Source organism: Vigna angularis, chromosome 1 (genome assembly GCF_016808095.1).
Source record: "Vigna angularis cultivar LongXiaoDou No.4 chromosome 1, ASM1680809v1, whole genome shotgun sequence".
In the NCBI taxonomy this organism is placed as follows: domain Eukaryota; kingdom Viridiplantae; phylum Streptophyta; class Magnoliopsida; order Fabales; family Fabaceae; genus Vigna; species Vigna angularis.
Window position 1 is genome coordinate 25,968,273 of NC_068970.1, and position 21,265 is coordinate 25,989,537.

General features: G+C 33.3%; 2 protein-coding genes across 3 annotated transcripts; one reads left to right on the plus strand and one right to left on the minus strand.

Moving 5' to 3' along the window:
* Positions 1–2,714: 2,714 nt before the first annotated feature.
* LOC108332530 (nicotinamidase 1) lies at positions 2,715–5,478 on the plus strand. The gene is made up of 5 exons (XM_017567836.2): positions 2,715–2,945; positions 3,156–3,339; positions 3,718–3,851; positions 4,430–4,615; positions 5,181–5,478. Exons 1-5 carry the CDS (start codon positions 2,802–2,804, stop codon positions 5,256–5,258), a joined length of 726 nt encoding a protein of 241 aa, XP_017423325.1. The 5' UTR covers positions 2,715–2,801; the 3' UTR covers positions 5,259–5,478.
* A 3,819-nt stretch (positions 5,479–9,297) lies between these two features.
* On the minus strand, positions 9,298–13,448 carry LOC108324737 (protein NETWORKED 2D). 2 transcript variants are annotated; one of them, XM_017557670.2, is made up of 2 exons: positions 13,179–13,448; positions 9,298–12,582 (listed from the first exon to the last, which is right to left on the minus strand). In XM_017557670.2, the coding sequence occupies exons 1-2, from the start codon at positions 13,270–13,272 to the stop codon at positions 9,542–9,544; spliced, it is 3,135 nt and encodes a 1,044-aa protein (XP_017413159.1). In that variant the 5' UTR covers positions 13,273–13,448; the 3' UTR covers positions 9,298–9,541. The 2 variants fall into 2 exon arrangements, with proteins under 2 accessions (XP_017413159.1, XP_052730467.1); XM_052874507.1 differs by lacking the exon at positions 13,179–13,448 and adding an exon at positions 12,949–13,038.
* Between the last annotated feature and the right edge of the window lie 7,817 nt (positions 13,449–21,265).

The window sequence follows — 21,265 nt, forward strand, 5'->3', positions numbered from 1 at the left end:
TGAAATGAGTCTTTACTTGTAAATTTGTGAGTCAAATTACTTCCTTCCGTTAAATATAACCAAACGGAATTAATGAGATGATGATGTGGCAATAGTTAATGGTTACGTGTGAAAATAGAATTGTGTGCGTGATTACGTTTTGGTTAATTAGAGAAGAAATGATTTTATTAAGAAATTGAGTTTTTTAAAATCAATTTCTCCATTCTCAGTCAAGATAACAACTCATATTCTTGTCACTCACAGCTACTACCAACACCTTTTCACCATCTTCACCTCCATCGAATGTCCATTCCCATCCTTCTTATCATACTTTTCTCTTATTTCCCCTACTTTCAACCAAAAACATAACACACCAAAAACAGATTAACAATCCTAACCAACTCATTCTCCATCTTCAATCCTCAATTCTCAAATCATTCAAACCTTCATTCTCTCTACAAATTCAATTCACATTCAACCCCATCATTCATTCCTTCCTCAAGCCTCCCAAAAAACAACTTGAAACACACCACACACAAAAAAGAACCGCATAAAACTTCACAGACACACATGTACACACGAAGAAGAAAAACTTGATGAGGAACAAAAGAGTTCAATTTTTTGTTTAGTGTGATCATCATTTCGTCGATGGCCACGAGACCCAAAAGATCGAAGCCACTGCACAACTTCTCATTGCCCTGTTTGAAATGGGGCACCCAACGGTTACTTCGTTGCGTTAACGCCGACCTCGATCGTCAATCCTCGAGATTCGACGCGCTCTAGAATGGCGTCGTTCGAGTCCCCAACAAGCGCAAAATGAACGACGGCGACGCCGTTTTCTTGGGAGGACTCGGAGAAGAAGCTAGTGGTGTGGCCAACCATGCCATGATGCCTTGGAATTTGAGAACGAGAGAAACCCCAACCAAGCTTGGTGGAGGTGTGGGCGGCGATTAGGGGCTTAGTCTCCAATGGCAGCGGCGTTGTAAAGAGAGAAACCCCAACCAAGAGTTTGGCCTCGCATTCATGACCGGTGATGAACCCGACATGAGCGGACCACGGTGACGTCTCCATAGCTCCTGGTGAGTGTTGCGGAGTTGAAAAGGAGGAGAGAAACCCTAACGTTTGGAAGAAAAGAAAGGGGAACTCTGATGGTTCCCTTGGCCGCAACAAGCGTTGTTGGCGACAATCCCGGCGACAACGACCTTGTTTGATGCAGTTGCGGCGACGACTTTGGCAGCGAAGAATGGTGGGAGGCACGACGGTGAGGGCGCAGCAGGGAGATGCGAGAATACTTCTCTCGCGCGCGAAGAGAGGCAGGAGAGGAGAGGTTGGCACGGTGGTCGGCGGTGACTTTGGCGACGATCGGTGTCGCCGACGACAGTTTTGGCTGGCCAGTTGGATTCATGGCGGTGTTGGGCTGATGGAAGGCAGGGCTGCCACGATTGGGAGTGAAGAAGAGACTCTAAACTTTGTCCCAAGAGAGAAAAAAGAAGAAACCCTAGTTTCTAATCTGAAGAAGCTTTGGGCCTATACACTAAAACTATTTCTTCTCTAATTAACCAACACGTAAGCACAAACACAATTATATTTTCACACGTAACCACTAACTACTGCCACATCATTATCTCATTAACTCCGTTTGGTTATATTTAACGGAAGAGACTAATTTGACTCATAAATTTACAAGTAAGGACTCATTTCAAACACTTTGCTAATGAGAGATTAAATTGAGATTTGCCAACCAAACTGGAAACAAAATTGGTATTAAACCAAAAATTAAATGTAAGAAACTTTTTCTTGATTAATCCCATTCGTATGCAATACAAACTTTATATTTAAATAAATGATAAATTATTTAATATATAAAAATATTTTAATATTTAAAATATTTGATAAAAAAATTAAATAAAAAACATTATAATTAAATAGTGATATATTATTAAAAATGTAATTAATTTGATCTTGTGTGAAAGCCAACTTAATCATTTGATATAAATTTATTTCAGTTAATAAGTAAATTTTAAATATAACTCCATTTTACAAAATCGGATAAAATTTATACTAATTTATATATTTTAAATTAATTTATCTCTAATTGTGAAAATTTTAACATAAAATCTAACAATTTAACAAATCATAGTTATAAAAATTAATCCATTAAATCAGCCTAATTTGTTTTTTACATATTAAAATATTAAAATCAAGTAGGATTTAAGCAGACCAGATTGGTCCGTTCTACCACTCCTATCCAACATAGTCTCCAATTTAAGTAAATTTATTTTTGTAAATAATACTGGTGTCAGTAACATCATACCATAAGAGATACAAAGCATATTCCCGCTTCATCTACTAGTGGTTCCAATTAGAGGTATCCATTACTAGGATATCTATGCACCGGTTTCTTTTAAGTAATGTTATTTAATAAATATTTTGCATATTAAAAATTATTTAAATTACCCATTTGACATTAATAAAATATACTAATATAAAATGTTTATAAAATATATCAGTATTAAACTAAATTTATTAATACTCATTATTTTATCACGGGATAACTATTTAAGAGAGGTGAATAAAGCAATATTTGGTTTCTTTCAAGATAACTAATAGTTTACGCAGTGGCATCCAACAAATTGGTCCTCTCCTCGTTCACTAGTCCCACGAGAAAATGATGAGGCCACTTTATTATATTTAATAATTAATATGTAATTAAGATTTTAACCTTATAATAATGTGGTTTGGTCAAGGTCTGAATTCATCCCTCAAACGCCGTAAGAATCTTGGCTCAAACAACACGGTTTCAGAAACACGGTTTCAGAAACATGGTTTCTTCCAACACTGTGGAGCTCCTGAGAGAGGAGATCCCCGTCAACCAACAACCTTTCACGTTGTCGCCAAACATCAAAACCGGCCTCGTACTCGTCGATGTTGTCAATGGCTTCTGCACCGTTGGCGCTGGCAATTTGGTAAATATATATATATATACTTCTGTTTTTTGTTTCTTATAATAACTTGGTAAAACCATTCAATGAACAGGGATTCTCCTTTGTCTCTTTCGTCGGCATTTTTTCATGTACTTACTTGCTATGTAATTAATTATTATTACATTTTTTCGTTTTGTTTATAATATTATTGTGTGGCGCAATTTCGGTTTTGCCACTTTTGGTGTTGCGAAGGCGCCGAAACAACCGGATGAGCGAATTTCTCATATGGTGGAGGAATCTGTGAGGCTTTCCAAAGCGTTCTCTGAGAGAAAGTGGCCGATTTTTGCTTTCCTTGATTGCCATCAACCCGACCAACCCGAACCCCCTTATCCACCACACTGTATTATAGGATCAAACGAAGAAAAACTCGTTCCTGGTAATTTCCTTTAGAATTTATTTAAAATCTACTTCGAGTACTTCTTTTGTACTATCGTGCAATTGTAATGGTAAAGTTTACTTGTCTGGTAATTGCTTTAAAAGTCATGTATGACTCTTTATATTAGATTGTTGTTGTAGTTGTACCTAGTTTTTGGTACAGACGTGTTGGAATGGAATGTTTAAAAGGTGACATGGTTTATCGGTTGAAACAAACAGAAAGGAACAAGGAGAACTTTCTGTCTTGTCCTGTTAGTGTGCTACACGCTACCTTATTTAGTTTTCACCTGTAATGTGGTTTGAGTTCGTTATCAATATTGGGTTGTTTAGTGGATATGTGCTTATTAGCTTTTTGGTTTGGTTTCCTCTGAATTTATAGATCTCCTGTGGTTGGAAAACGACCCCAATGCAACACTCAGGCAAAAAGACTGCATTGATGGATTCCTTGGGTCAACTGAGAAAGATGGTTCAAATGTCTTCATTGATTGGGTGAAAAATAATGAGATAAAACAAGTAAGCCTTTCCTTTGAAATTGAGTATCTGTTACTGTATAAATTTTAAGCAGAAAAGTGCTCAGTTATTGGAGTAACTAATGTTGCACAAGAGACTCTTCACTTTTGATGTTAGGGTTGGTTATGGTGTTGTAGTTTTTACTTTCTAGTTATGTATAAGTAACCAATATCTTACTAAGTTAAAATACTCGACCGATTCTTAATAAAATATCTGGACAATTTACTTTTAATATACAGAAAGAAAATTATAGGATTAAAACTCACATTATGAAAATATACAAATTATTACTTACTGATACGGATCATAGCTAAATAGATAAAACTATAGGGACTAAAACCCCAAAATTTATAGCTGGGGCCAAAACTCAAATGGAAATTTGAAAGGATTAAACTTTGCTCTAAATCAGCATATTAAAATCTCTTATACTGTTGCTGTGTTAAAATAAAACATTTTTTTTCCTATATATGAAAATTGTCTAGACTTCTTCTTGCCATAGGTTGACATATTTTGGATATTATTTTCATTAGTTCATGAGATTTTTGTTGAGGTTCTAAGGGTCTGGGTTTTTCTTGTTGAAGATTTTGGTTGCTGGGATATGCACTGATATATGCGTGCTGGATTTTGTTTCTTCTGTCTTGTCTGCAAGAAACCGTGGTTTCCTCCCTCCTCTGGAAAATGTGATCGTGTCTTCCCAAGCTTGTGCTACTTATGATTTGCCATTACATGTTGCCAAAACTAACAAGGCTTTCATATCTCATCCACAGGTATTTGGTCAAATTGAAGTTGGCTTTTGCTGGAATACTTCATTTTTTTTTAATGTTTCTTTGCCTGAATTTATATCTTAATTACCTAAACATCTGCACTCAGTCAGAAGACAATTCAGCTATTCTTTCTAGTGCTGGCTATGATTAGTGTCGACCTTGCACTGAAATTATTTTTCAGAGCTGACTTGTATTGCAGAGATGATAAACATAATCTCAATAGCCTGGAAGTAGAATAATAGACAGAATCTCGATGGAAACTCATCTGACAGTAAGGACGTAAATATATTATATCTAGGAATGCGACTTATGCTGGGAAAAATGTATCCGTTCTCTGTTAATATATGACAATGAAACACTTTGCAATAACCTCTAGTTATGAGCTCTGGTACTTTTTCCAGAATAACTTGTGTGAGCAATAACATGGTTTGTGTCTTGTCAAATTGCAAGCAATTGTCATGCTGATCTTACATGATAAATTAAAAAAATTCAAATAGACATTTCTGATAAGATGGGTTTATTTTTTTCAATGCTTATTTATGAATTTATTCTTGTTTCTATGCTGCAGGAGTTGATGCATCACGTTGGCCTGTACATAGCCCGTGGAAGGGGAGCCGATATAGCTTCAGAGGTGTTATTTGAATAATCGAGGGATGTTATTGAATGATATTGAATAATTGAAAGAGCCTTAAGTGTTGGTTCGAGGGTTGAAAAAATTAAGAGCATCGACTGTTCGTATATGTTAGTAATATAGAATTGGATTTTCTGAGAGCATCAAGTGTTATGTAAAGAATTGATAGCTACAAGAGAATTGAGTACTTGAAAAGTGTCCCTAAATAAGAAAAAGAACGTATACTTGACAGCACAGTGCTCATATTATTCGAGTTTCTGTTTAGATTTCATTAGATTTGGTTTTGAATAACAAGTCATGATTTGGATAACTATGGAGTACATGAATTAACTGATTCAAGACGCTTCTAGTTTGTCTAATAGTTTTGAATGAATTATAGATACACGGTTATGTTGAATATTGGAAAGAAAATTTGAACACCCGAAATGATTTCGTTTGGCTTAGGATTGTCTTCCATAAAGATTACAACTGTGTTTTCACATGATAAACATGAATGGCATGGACTCTTGAAATAATCTTATCTTTTAATTTTACATTAAAAAACGTATTACAGCATGAAAAAAATTATTATTGTTTACAAAACGTTTGCTTCTAACTTGTGCTTCACTCGTACTTAATTTTAAACATTCCTCGCATGCGAACTCCGCTGAAGAATCTGCATTGCTGATGGAACAAGCTATACAATGAAAGTTTGTTTATATTGTGATGTAGAGAAATTATAATTACGTGATTAACTCTTTATTTTGTCTTTAGAGTAAATTGAAATCTCTTAAACTATTTTGAAAAACAACTTGATTCATATATATTGTGGAGCAAATAAAACAAATCCACTCCAAAACCATCTAAAATGTAATACTCCATAAGATGCTACTAAATTCCTTCGTAAAATTAATGAATTTAAAAAACTTTTAATTCACAACTTTTATAACATAGTTAAAGCGTATATAACACTTAATGGAAATAAATATATTTATTCAATCCTTCAAAATAAATTCCAACTTCAAATATCCATAATAACTTTTAATAATAAATATAAAAAGTTTCAAAACACATAGTTCAATTTATTATCAAATATGAAAAACACTATCTTTCCACTAAGATCTAGTACTCCTCGTTACTCTAGACCTGCATTATTACATGCTCTTGTATAAAATACGATCGCAGTCACATATGCAAACACGCAAGGGTGAGTTAATCATAATCAAAACATTGATTTTCAATAAAATAGAAACAAATAAGATACTATCTCACCCAATATATTACAACCAACATTATATCTTATATTCATTCACAAACTTGGTTATCTTACAACAAAAATTACATCTTCCCATGTCGTCTCAGTGGTAGATATCAACAACATCAAAATCCTCACACGTAGCTTACCACCCAAACTAGTTCATCTCTAAAGTCAAACTAACTTTTCCTTCCTACTCCCCTAGAGTATGGGGACAAAGTCTACTTTGAACTACTCTTCCCTGAGTATTTTGTGGAAATCCAACCTCATGGAGTTTTGCTGATTCAACCATCCTCCACCACTCTCCTGGATATTTTACAAGGTGAAATTTATATAGTCAGCCCAAACTTACACCTAGAGCCTTCCATAGCCCCTCACTTCTTTCTAAGACCTACACTTCTAATGTAATAATCATAGATTACCCAATTTTATCTTATTCAATCATCCACATATATTACAATCACATAAAAAAAACATTGCATAGATTAAACCATTTAGACAATGTTCAACCCCTCTAACTTAGCACACAACTGCACCTAAATTTCCAAACAAATTTATTATCACAAATATAAAAACAAGTGTCCCTGGCATATATCTCTAACTATAGACCTTCAATCGGCGATCCCATAGATCAAACTAAAGAACTATGTGTCAGAGACCAATTATCAAATTTTCAGTTTGATCCAACAACTAATGAAACGAAAAACTATATTTTTATCAAAGCTGTCCAAAAGTTGTAAAAGATACTATAATAAAATAGATGTCAGGAAAGATTTGTAGAAGATAGACAAAAGAAAAAACAAGAAATAAACGAAGTCTAGAAAATAAAATTATTGAATTGAAGTATTAATAAAGTTTCCTTTTTTTTCCTCATAAACGAAGTCTAGAAAATAACATTAGTATTCATTATCACTTATTACAATACAAAGTTTCCTTTTTTTTTCTCATAATTCTTGCAAAAACTCATCTTTTTACAACATTGTCAGTTGAAGCTAACAATCTTCAATCAGTTGTCAAAAGTGTTGTATTAGTTCTTATTTGTACTACCTAATTATCATAATTAACTAACTTATGTGAAACATGTTTAAACATGAAGAGAAAATACATTAACAATGTTTTCACACTATTCAACTTAAGTGTTACAAATAATACTGCAAAAATAACGTATAACGTCACGCGTTCAACGTCCAACCACTGAATAACAAACGTTAAAAATGACTAGTGACATTTTTGTAAATAAATACAATTATTAAACGTCGTTTAGATTTGTAATTCGACGTCAATTTGAAGGTTAATTTTCGTTTTTCGTTTTGAAGAACTTATTTGTTGAACTTGTTTGTTTTTTTTATTGTTTGTTGCTTTTGTTTGGTTGAACCTGTTTGTTGTAGTTGTTTAATTGAACTTGTTTGTTATTGTTTGTTGTTGATATTACACTACACGTTCATAGTTCATGCTTTATAAAATATAAAAAACTGAAATTTATTGTTTTTCTGCGTTTCAAGTCTTGTAGAGTTGTAAGAGAGGATCACAATTAATTAAAAAAAACAAAAAAAATTGATTAACGTTGAATATTGACAAAATTTGACGTTAATTTGATTAACGTCGATTTGTTCTATGTTCGACGTCAATTTAATGTCTCCCGATATAACGTCAATCTCGAATTCGACGTGAAAGGCCAAAAATATTCGACGCTGTACGCTATTTTTGTACTAGTGAAAGATTGCTTAAGATAGGTTAGTCTTAGTAAAAGCTAAGAGATTAGACATTTTATTATCTTACACTAGGTAGAGAGCCAAATGAGCTTGGACCTAAGTTGATTTGAATGAGCTTGAGTTTAGGTAGAGTCGAGTTGACTCAGGTAAAGGCCGAATGAAGTTGACCACATCTCATTCAAGTCAAGTTAGTCCGAACCTTGATTGAGCAAAGTCTGGTCGATCTAGGTTGAATTGGACTCAAGTGGAATGAAGATAGGTTGAGCCAAGTTAATCCAAGTCAAGTTGGACCCACGTTGGCTGGTATATCATTTCGGAATCATGTCAAATAAAGTTTGGTTGGTCTCGTCGATTCTATTTCATGTTAGATCTAATGTAATTGACAAAATATATTAATTTATATTAAATCCAATTTAAATTGGATTGAACAAATATAAATGAAAATGATAGTTAAGATGGATTTGAATATTAAATCCAATCTATTTTATTAGATCTCAATGGGAATCTAAATCCTACTTGAACAACCCCGGTAAATAAGTGAAGAAAATCCTTATCCTTTATAAAATTAAGTTATATGTAAGTCACTTTGTAACTCAAATTATAGCATATAAGTTTTATTTATTTTATCTTCCTTTTCCCCGTATTCTTATAAATAGGTTTGATTAAATTTCAATTTATTCCTTTTATGTCTCATTGATATAAATCACAATGTCCCATTGATATCATTGCAGATTGATTTAATGCTTCCAGTTTTGATGCGATCTTTTTCAGCTCTATCATTTGTGTGGTAGTTTTTTTCAGCTTAATTCTACATCTGCAAATCACCATTAGTGAAGTGAAGGTTTTTTTAGCAAAAAGGGAAGGTGTCACCGCGCTTTCTGAGGGAACCAATCGAATTTGATTATTCATCGTTATGCAACTGTAGCTGTAACTTTTTTCATATTTATCTGATGCAGTATACTTATTTTTATTCTATTTGTCCTGAAAAGAATTAACAGAAGTCCTTGTGTGATATCAATAAAAAAGTTATGAGAATCTTACTTCACACTAAAAGTCCTTTACAAGATTTATTCATAGAAAATTTGGTACTTGGAACACAATATTTCTAACGAAGTATAAGGAGTGATTAATACATATATGATGAAAAGGGCGCAAAATACAAAGGACAAACTGGAGCCTACACTTGATAACCTTTCTGCCTATTTATAGACAAGCACAATATTGATTGCTTCCTTTTAAGTAAAAAAGACAATTTCCAATCTCAATACACTCTATCTAACGAAACCAATATAGGAATTTTGTCGAAGATAATAAGAGTTGAAGACATGTGATACAAATATTTACATATGGCTTTATCCTTTATGAGCACGGTATTTCCTATTCATTCCAGGGGTCATGCAGGAGAAGATTGATTGTTTTTGTTTCTTTGGTTTGACACCAAAGATAAATGACCTCAGAGGAACTGAGTTTGAATCTGTAGTTCTCTGGGTTTTCTTAGAACTAGAGAGTCCAAATTTCTCATTCATCTTTGCAAGAGCCTTCTCACCATCAAGTTGGAGAGTTGTTACTATATCTAGACCTGCTTGAAGTTCATCAGCAACTCTGTTGTTCTCTTGTTTCATGTTCAAAACCTCACCTTGGAACTTGGCTGCTTGATAGCTGGTGAACTTGAAGTCGTCATCTTCAGCACTTGCTTTCAGTGCCGCCGTTATCTCTTCTTGGATTTCACACAGAGACGAGAATCTACATTGAAGTTCCTCCTTCAACAGAGCACTGTTTTCCAACCACGCTGCTAGTTCATTTAGAATCTCTGCAAGGTGTTTATAAATCGGTTTTGCATCTGTTTTCAAAGAATATTTTGCACTACTACTTCCTTCTGATGATTTCCATTTGTCCTCAATTCTTGTTACCTCGTTCAGCAAATCTTTTATAGTGGTCTGAAATCTCGGAATCCCGGTAAAAGAAGCACTGAAATTTAACCAGAAATTTATGTTCTCCCCTAGAATATCGTCAATGCTCTCCCGGAACTTCTCTTCAATGGCCGATGTCGTAGTATCAGGTTCTGCAGCTTTCAAATATTCCTCGATGTCATTTTTCTCTATTACAGGCTGCACTGAAGTTAACTCTACCAAATCCCCCTTTCCCTCCAAGCCTTTCTGTAGAACACCTAGTTTCTGACGTAGGAGTCTAATTTCTTCGTCTTTCAAGGCATTTGCAGTCTTCAGTTCTTTCAACTGCAAAGATGACTCAAAGAGGGCATCTTGATTTTTCTTCTCTATTTCTGCCAGTCTCATCTTCATCTCATCGTAATTTTGGAGCGCGTTAGTATATTCTGACAGCAAAGCTTTTTCCCTATCCCGCATTCCATTCAACAATTCCTGCCAATCAGGTTCATCTTCTTTTGACATTCCTTGCTCCTGGGAATGACCCTGGATGACCTGATCTTCAGAAGTAGTTTTCAAAGCATCTGTTGATTTTGTAATATCACTGTGGCTAGAATCTGAGGACTTCTCTCTTTCTTTCAACTCTCTTTGTGATTTGTCTTCCACTGGTTTTTCATCTTTCATTTCTAGTGAATTGGTGACCTTAACATCATTTTCATGTGAACTTGTGACCGTAGGATTGTCATCTAGAATTACACTGTCTTTTACCACTTCAGTAACCTTGAGCTCCTCGTCTGTATTTACAGGGTGAATTACACTGTCTTTTTCCGCTGCAGCATCCTTGAGCTCCTTATCTGAATTTACAGTATGAATTAAACTGTCTTTTACCACTTCACCAACCTTGAGTTCCTTGTCTGAATTTACAGAATGAATTACACTGTCTTCTGCCACTTCAGCAACTTTGAGCTCCTTATCTGAATTTACAGTATGAATTACATTGTCTTTTACCACTTCAGCAACCTTGGACTTCTTATCTGAAGTTGCAGTATGATCTACCACAGCAGTGGCCTTATTTGCCTTGTTTGACTTTTCATCATTCAACAACTCACTATCTTGATTCAATGCATCTTGTCCTTTTAGACCATGTTCAGATTCAGCTTCTCTTGATGAATTCCTTTCGGGTAGCGATATTTCACTGACCACATCTGGTTTCACCTTTTGGACTTTCTCCGAGATTTGATCAAGATTGCAATGTGCCTCAGTGAAATGGGTTCGGAGGTTGCTATTCTGGTCTGTAACAATTTGGTTTAGATCTTGTACCCCACGCAACTTCTCATTCATGTCACTTAGTTGCTCGTTCAATTTAGCTTTATCATTGATCAAACTTTCCTTATCACTTTCTAGAGTTCGAACTACGGAATTAAGTTCATCTGTTTCTACTTTTAACCTTCTTACGAGAGCTGTCTGGGAAGAAACTGCTGTTTCTAAGCTGACAACTTTGTTAACAAGTGAATCAATCTTTTCTGCCATATCTTGCACGGTGAGAGTTGAATAAGATCCAGACTCAAAATGCTCTTTTATTTTCTCCTGCAATACCTGCATCTCCTGTTTCTGCTGATTCAATTTTTCCACCTCTTCATCAAAGCCCGTTGTTCCTACTATTTCTTTGACATCTCTTCTGGCCCTTGGCCCTTTGGAAGTGGTTTGATCGTAATTGCATTCGTTCATCAGAGAACTTAACTTATCCCTCACTTCCTTTACCCTTTTAGACTCAACTTTGGCCTCATTAAGTGATATAGACTGTTTCACTTCCAAGTTTGACAATGTGTCTTGGCATGCCTTAAGTGCTGCTGCCGCCATCAAACACCGGGCTTCCTCGTCATCAATAGCAATACCTTCGCCAAGTTCATCTTGCAAACTGGACACTTTCTCTTGTAATGCCTTGATCTGGTTCTCAGTATCCCAGTACTTGGCAATGGCATTGTCATAAGTACTCTTCACAAACTCTTTCACAGTTTGTAACGACAGAATCTCCTTCTGCAGCTTGTCCATCTCTTGAAGTGCCGCCTTTCTGCTCAATCCAGATTTTGGAACTTTTGGAGCTGCAGCTGCGGTGGCTGCCTTCTTTGTATTGAGTTTCTTCGTGGCTGCTGTTATGACAGTTTTTAAATCTCTAAGTGGAGGCTTTGGAACCTTTGGAACATTTGGAACATTTGGTTTGTACCCTTCTCCCATTTTTCTCGGAGTTTTTGGTCTGGGTGAATCATCATCGTCCTCATCCATATATGGGACTTGATCTGGGCACACAGAAGCAATGGTGTTGTTGGCATTTTGCAACTCTGTTGAAATGTGATCATACCTATCTGCTAAAGAACGGTATGCCCTGAATGATTCTTCCACAAAGCTTATCAGTTCCGGTCTCCTTTTGTAATACATTTCTGCTCTCTTCGCAAAGGAATCTCCCTCTTCCTCTAGGAGCTTCAACACAGCGTGCACCTTTTCCTCCATATCTGCAGTTTTCTTGTAATTTTTATTTTCAAAAGCAAATAGGATGTATAAATTTCTCTATAAGCCTTCTAAACAGAAAAACACAGAAGAAAAAATACAATAAACTTCTCCTAGAACTATAACTTATATAAGTGAGATTTGTTGATCACACAATGGCATTTAATCCCTTGCATGTTGCGAATTATGGAAAGAAAATTTAAATATAACATGCTAAAACACATCCATCAGCAAGTTCTCAAATTACAATGGCTGCTACATTGGTCATATTATAAGTTGAATCTTCTGATTTTGCAGACTTATATATGTGCGCGTGAACAAAACATAATTTGAATGTTGAAATCAACAATTAACTAACATCCAAATCTTACATGTTCATTCGTTCATGACAAGTGAAAACAAAGCAGGCCATTTCAATCTCTCTCATATGAATTTGCCACAAAATTTCCATGCTCAAGGTATCAAACCATGTGGCACAAACTAGCAAATAATGTGGAATTAAGATCAAACCCAGCAATTAAATTATATTATGAATTGAAAAGATTAAAAGCAATTGATTTTTGATTTGAATAGAAGGAAGATAATAAGAAAAAAATCTGACCGTGGAGGTTTTGCTCCATCCATTTTGATTGCTTTGTTCTGATGTGGCTAGCCCACCACCATGAATACGCGCTGCTTGCAGCTCTCTGCAACATGTTGGTTGTTTCTTCTTTGTATTCCTATTATCCCTTCCCACTTATAGTTGTTGATGTTGGGATGAAAAAATGAGAATAGAAAACATGCAAACTTTTTATGTCTATCCCTTTCTACTCTCTCTATGAGCCTAGAGAGGGAGAAGATATAAATTTCATGAGAAGACCAAGAGAAGAGAAAAAAAAAATGAAAAAAAAGTTTGATTCAGAAATGAGAAACAGATTTTATGTTGTGAGAGAAAAGAGAGAACGTGGAACTAATAAGTTCTAATTATGGGATCATGGATGGCAGAAAACTTAGGCCGAACTTAATGTTCCAACCCTCCTTTTTTTTTTTCAAAAAGCATAGCCAATCACCTGTTCCCACGTCTCACTCTCATGTTCATACAACGAAGCCACACCTACTATTTCTTTTTCCTAGCTTTTCTATAATCTTAGTTTCTAAATTTTACTTTTCATTATTTTATCATGCAAAAAATATATTTAATTTATGAAAGAATAAAAAATATAAATCATGTATAAAGAAAAAAAAAAGTAGATTGAATGAGACAAGCCCTTTCAAGTGTACATGAAATTAATAGGTTTGATTTGTTCGATCAAAGATAGTGTTTAATCCTGAAGTTGATCCTTAATTTATATTGCTTGAGGACTCAATTACACGAAACAAATTATCTAATTTATTTGAAAATTATGACTATAATTTGTTTATCCCATGTTTTAAAATAAAGTTTTGAATTACCTTGGAATTTAGAGTGATATAGATGTATTTTGTTTAGCCTGTCGAAAGGACAGCTTGGTAACTCAATTGTAAAATTCTATTACTTTTATTTTTATTTTTATTTTTATCTTTTATATTTAAAATCAAAATAAAATATTTCAAACGCATAATATAATTTAAAACATGTTCTTTAAAACTATTTAAATAAATAAAATTCTTATCTCTTGTTCTTATTAAAAATGTAAATGATAGATTATGATATAACTTTCTAATCATGGAAAAAAATTATCTCTAAATTATAACTTTTATTTTTTAAATCTTACTTTTTCTTTACTAAAGATTTTATCTACACTATTCTTATTTTAAAGAATCTTATATTATTTTATAAATTAGAGTATTGGTTAGTGTATTAGTCAACATACATATGATAAATGTATAAGTTGTAATGTAATAAGTTATAAAATTTTTTTCTAAGATTATATTTCATTAACTTTATTCTCATGCATTCATAATCATCTCAATTTCAAATTCATGTTAAAATTAAGTCACAAGTTTACTCAAATTCTATTCCCAGTGATTTTGAGTCTATGATAACTCATCAAAGTCCAATATATTAGATCATCAACAAGTGAAATCATGCATTAAGTTTCAAGAGATTTAAGATTACTAATGAATCAAATTATATCCTTATATGCAAGCTTCATTCAGGTACTCAATTTTCATTTTAGGTTCAAAAGACATTTTTCAACTTCTTAAGAACCGATTATAAAGTTATGCGTGATCAAGCCACCACATTCATTAAACACACATAAATCAAATTCTAACATAGAAATAGAAATACATACATATATATATAAATATATATATATATATATATATATATATTAACATCACAAAGTACACAAAAAATTAGTTTATTACATATAATCTCAACAATAGGTTTAAATCACCATGATGGAGAACTTAGGATTTACAAAATGAAGAGATAAGGAAGAAATGGAAACAAAAAAGAATATGCAAACACTCTTCCAAAGTTCTTAGGAGTTGTTTCACGCTCCAATTGTGTCTCTCATTCACATCTTCATCTTCACTTTGTAACCCATCTTCTTTTTTAATCCACAAAGAGAAAAAATAACCATGGATGGAGATAGAGATCCATGGAGGAGAAGGGAGAGCCTCCAAATGTCTCTCCCAAGCACCCTAGTGAAGCCAGGTGGAGAAAATGAGGAATTTGCCCAAACCCTCGCTAGAAGCATGAATAAATATCTTATGTTGACATGTCAGTTACGTCATCGTCCAGTCATCTCAGACCCATTGAACACCAGGGAGCTCTTTATCAAATCAGCACCGCCAATTCTACAATATTAGGTACCGTCCAACGCCAATTTTCACTACCCAATAATGGCTCTCTAGAGGGTACTGGCGCTCAACACACTATTCTCCTTAAGATCATTCTTTAGTTGTCCAATCATGCTTTTTTGAGGTCTAGTTTGTTATCCCCCACCATAATTGTTTCCTATTCACTTATTTCAAATACTCAAAAGAAATTAGAGGTAAAATAGGACAAAATAACTGAAACGTATCAAATACAAAACACAAAACAAAATTAAGAATTAAGCAAGATAAAAGATAAGAAAGAATTTATTTTATTCATAAAACTTAACATAAATAAAATAAAAATTAATGTAATTAATGTTACACTCTTATGACATATATTATTCTTCTCACAAAAGAATTATTAACAAGTTTTAGTTTTGTTTTAGAAGCTTAGTAGCTTTTGGAGTAAACTAGTGCATCATAGGACTCGATGTAGGTGAATATGTGCCTAAAATGGATCATTGGAAGCCTTTGAAACATGTCCACATCAAGGAAGGCTCCTAAACATTTAACTTAGACGATACTTAGGGGGAAGGTTTCATTCTTTCCCCTTGCCATAAGAAGCTTCTAGGTCCTTTTTAGTTCATTAAACTTTAGCCTACTCCTCCACTTATAAAAGGAGAGACAATCATTATGTAAAATTTAGAACTTTGTTGAATTTGATGTTATTTTGCTAAATTTTCAAGTCTTCTCTTCCTCAATACTCACCTTATGAAATGTCTTCTTCTAGACCTCTTCATACCTTCTTTTTCATGGTTGGCCTCACCTCCTAGAAGTACATTTACCAAGACCACACAACACCAACATCTTCATCTCTTCATCTCTATTTGCTTCCACTATTATCATTGTTCATATGGAGTCCACCCTTTGAAGAAGCTTCATCAACCCACTTAGAATATCATCTTATGTTAAAGGAGCATCATCAAAGCAATCTCCATCAAATTATGTCAACATTAGTTATTATATGTTTGATTGTGATTGCTGCAATGAAAACTAATTTGATTTTACATGCAAATATAATCAATGAACGGAACCTTTATATATACTCAAGATATATAATGAAAGCTTATAAAGTCTAACACATTTATAAAAATTATATATATATATATATATATATATATATTGTCTAGATTTTCAAAATCAAACTACAATAAAAAAAAGTTAAAAGTTTAATTTCTTATATCTAAATTAAAGATAATTAAATAAAAATATAACACAAAAAATCAACTTAATTAAATAATTAAAAAAAATTATACACCAAACAAACAATAGAAATTAAATCTATAAACATTTAAAATCTAATAAAAACTCATTCATAAAACCTGCAAATTACTAACTAAAGAATCTTATAGAATTATTATAAAATACATTCTCACTAAGAAAATTACAAAATATTGAATGTTCCAATTAAAAACCTTTATAATCAATACCAAAATTTTGAATGGAATAATTTTCATATTATCTCGTTCCAATTATCCTATAAATCAATTGAATACTATTATTAATATTCATAAATAAGAAAATAAGTCATTACTAAATCACGTAATAAAGTAAAAATAAATATTAAACACATGTTGTAAAAGCTCACAATAAAAATCACGAACAAGGATTTCCTAAGGCGTGTAAATCAGTGTCCTTAAGGACTTATCCGCAGTGTATTGTGCAAGCCTCCAGGATACAACAGGAACTTCTCAAAATTTCTGAGGATCTCAAAACTAGCAAGGATCTCTTACAAAGAGAGTAAATTAAACCCAGAATATTTTTAGGGAAAGAAGAAAGAATGAAATTAATAGAAGAGAGAAATAAATAAGAGGTTCTGATGATGATTTTCAAAATAGATGAAAGGCTCTATTTATAGAGCAAGAAAGGACATGGGAAAAAGGCCACAGACCAGATTTGGTGGAAACTGCCCCTAGAGTTCACACCTCACCTCGTGGTCAAAGTTGTTCACGAGATCTTTATCCCGAAACTTGGGGAAAAGGAAATTTGAACGTGCAGAGCTCACGCAACGTTCGTGCGTTGCTTTTGGAAGCAATTTGCAATATAAGTTTATAACAATCCCCCACATATTGCAAAAGATGAGAAAGAAAGATTCAAAGAAAGAAAAACTTTCCTGGGTTTTATAAGATGTATTGCATCAGAGCTGGTATAACAAGCTATATGAACCAGTCCTAGATCGAGAAACTTAACACACAGTGTAGTTGGTCTAGCAAACTATATGAACCAAAGACACTTGAGTGTGTTAGAGGTTTATCAATCACAGTACACCCCCACAATCCTTGTTGTTATCGCTGTGATGCGCTTACTAGGCCATGCGCGTGCCCGGTATTCATGAGTGCTCTAGAGATCATGCCAAGATCTCATGTAAGCGGCCCCACTTGACACTCATATAGGTGATTTCATTAAGTGTATGCTGCAAATCATACACCACCCACAAGGGATATGAAGATCATTAAAAACTTTGTTTAATTACAAAGTTTAACCTCTCAATAATGAAATCTCTAGCAGTTTCACACACACCATAGGAATGGACATATTTGATTTAAAATCAAATTAGTGCTATCAGAACTAATAAGTGACTTGTTTTTACCCATATGAACCTTATTCATGGGATCTCCAATCACAAAGGTTAGGTTACCATCACTTGTTTGTTTGTTAGTGGCTTAAGTCCCATTTCCCTCGATGTTTCTAAGATCATATTTCTTCCTAAGGGTTTTGTCAGAGGATCTGCTAGATTCCGTTCTGACTTCACATAGTCAATGGAAATAGTTCCACTCTTTAGTAGTTGCTTCACCAAATTGTGTCTCAATTGGATATGTCTATTCTTTCCATTGTAATTCTTGTTTTTAGCTATAACTATTACCGATTGGCAATCACAGTGTATTGACACCAATGAGGTTGGTTTCATTCCTAGTGGAATGTTTGCTAAGAAGTTTTTAAACCACTCAGCCTCACTACCAGCCATCTCAAGAGCGACAAACTCAGATTCCATTGTTGATCTTGCAATAATAGTTTGTCTGGCTAATCTCCATGTAATCGCACCACCCCCAAGTGTGAATACATAACCACTAGTGGATTTTTGTCTAATCTGAATCAGAGATCCAATTAGCATCACTATACCCTTCTAGTACAACGGGAAATCCACTATATTCAATGGCATAATCCATTGAACCTCTTAAGTATCTCATAAGCCTGGAAAGTGCATCCCAATGTTCTTGATTTGGACATTGAGTGTACCTACTCAGTCTACCTACTGCATAAGCAATATCAGGTCTATAAAAGCTCATCAAGTGCAGTAAGCTCCCAATTATCTGGGCATATTGAGGCTGAGATAATGATTCTCCTCTATTTTTCATTAATTTAGAGTTAGCATCTTAAGGGGTACTCACGGGTTTGAAATCATAATACCCAAACTTCTTAAGTTGTTTCTCAATGTATTGTTCTTGGGATAGTAATATACTATCTCCCTTCCTTATGATTTTAACACCTAAAATTACATTGGCTTCACCCATGTCTTTCATTTCAAAGTTTGATCCTAGAAACAGTTTAGTTCTAGCAACAATCTCATTGCATATACCAAAAATTAACATGTCATCCACATACAAACATATAATGACACAATCACCATTTTCAAATTTAGAGTACAGACATTTATCAACATCATTAGGTGAAAAACCATCACAAAGCAATACATTATCTAGTTTTTCATGCCACTGTTTTGGTGCTTGTTTCAACCCATACAAAGATTTTAAAAGTTTACAAACTTTACTCTCTTGACCAAGTACAACACACCCTTCAGGTTGACTCATAAATTTCCTCCTCTAAATCACCATTCAAAAAGGCAGTTTTAACATCATTTGGTGTATCACTAGCTTATGGATTGCTGCTAAGGCTAACAACACTCGAATAAAGGAAATCCTAGTCACATGGGCAAAAGTATCAAAGTAATCTATGTTGGGTTTTTGAGTAAAACCTTTTGCTACTAATCTTTCCTTATACTTCTCTATAGATCCATCAAGATGATACTTTTTCTTAAAGATCCACTTACAACCAATGAGTTTTGCTCCTTCAGGCAAATCTACTAAGGTCCAAGTATTATTTTTCTGAATTGATTCAATTTCAGTCTTAATGACTTTATCCCACTATTTTGCATCAGGAGCACTAATGGCTTCTACAAAGTTACTTGGATCATTATCAACTAGATAGGTATAGAAATCATTACCAAATGAAGTTTCCTTCCTTTGTTTTTTACTTCTTCTTAATTCCTCACACAAGGCATCATTATTATTATTATCTATAGGTTAAGACATCTCACTAACCTTTAAAGGAAAAACATGTTCAAAAAACTCAACATTTTTCGTCTCCATTATAGAATTTCTTTCAAATGTATCACTTTTAAGAACTAGAAACCTATAGGCAGCACTATGTTCAGCATAGCCTAAGAACATACAATTAGAGGTTTTAGAGCCTATTTTCCTTTTCTTAGGATCGGGTAACATCACCTTAGCTAGACACCCACACACTCTTAGATATTTAAGGTTAGGTTGATAACCTCTCCACAGCTCATAGGTTGATAAATTCACTTTTCATATTTATGCTATTTTTTTTCCTTGTAAGATATTGGTCAATATCCACTTATCTTTCTTATAAAAAATCTCACATACTCTCGAACAAACATAACATATTATTCTCTTCTAAACCCAATTCCATCATCCTCTTCCATAAACCTAAATCTTATTCCATCTTCAAAAGATAGTATAAGATTTAGACCACCAGTATTGTATAATGTGTAATTGTTTCCATTCAATAATAAAAAAATTCTATTCACTTATACATTTTCAATTTCATTATTATGAATTCTCTAATCAAAGAATATATTTTATAACATGAAAACAAAATAAAAACAATAAAGATGTTAAATCTTGTCTTTGTCAGAGAGTGCATGTGAGAGCATTCATTGAGAGACTGAGCCATTGGAACATCTCCCAAGTGATGTTAGATTCAAGCGTACTAAAAACAAAAATATTTTTGGCACGTTTATCCAGTAAAGTGGTAAAGTAACATTCATTGAAAGACGAGATTATTAAAGCATCTACTAATGTTAGAGCATTCAATAAAAGACCGAGTCTTTGTCACGCTTACCCAATAAAGCTAACAAGTCAAGTCCTATCAAATTCATAGTAAAGTTTAATCAAAATTGAATTGTCTAAAGAGAAATTTCCAAACAAGGATTAGTACGTTTGTGATGACTGATAATTCAATATTATAAAAGGATGGTGGTAGTATGTTTAAAAGTTGTGAAGGTTTTTAGTAAAAGAAGTACAAAGGGTTCTTGTTGAGAAGATAAATGCTTTCAATTCATTTAATGCTGATGTATATTTTAAAGATAGAAGGTTTCCCTTTGTAGTTTTCCAAATGAGATTACTATAAGCCATATTGGCCAATCATTATATGGAAGTTTTCCCTCTGTAATTACTACCATTTTCACCATAACAATATATTTTTGATCCATTCTGATGATCATATCTTGTATAGGATTAATGTTTATCTTCTATTTATCCTATCTTCATATCTTATTATTTTTAATTATAAATTTTTAACTATTAATAATTAATATTTTATCATCTTTTTAATTTTTTTGTTAATTAATTAATTTAAATTTTATCAATAAAAATAATTTTAAATTATAAAAAAACATTTAGTCCAAATTTTCTTTCTTTTAATAATGATTTATTATTGAATGATTTAAAAATATTAACGAATGTGTGCATGAATTAGAAAATAATTTAATTTCTACATAAAGTCGAAATCACTATTTGATATATTAAGAGGTATCAAGCTTTTTAATTCCGTTTATTTAAATTCAATTGGGACAAACGTAGAACATTAGTGATTAATAAT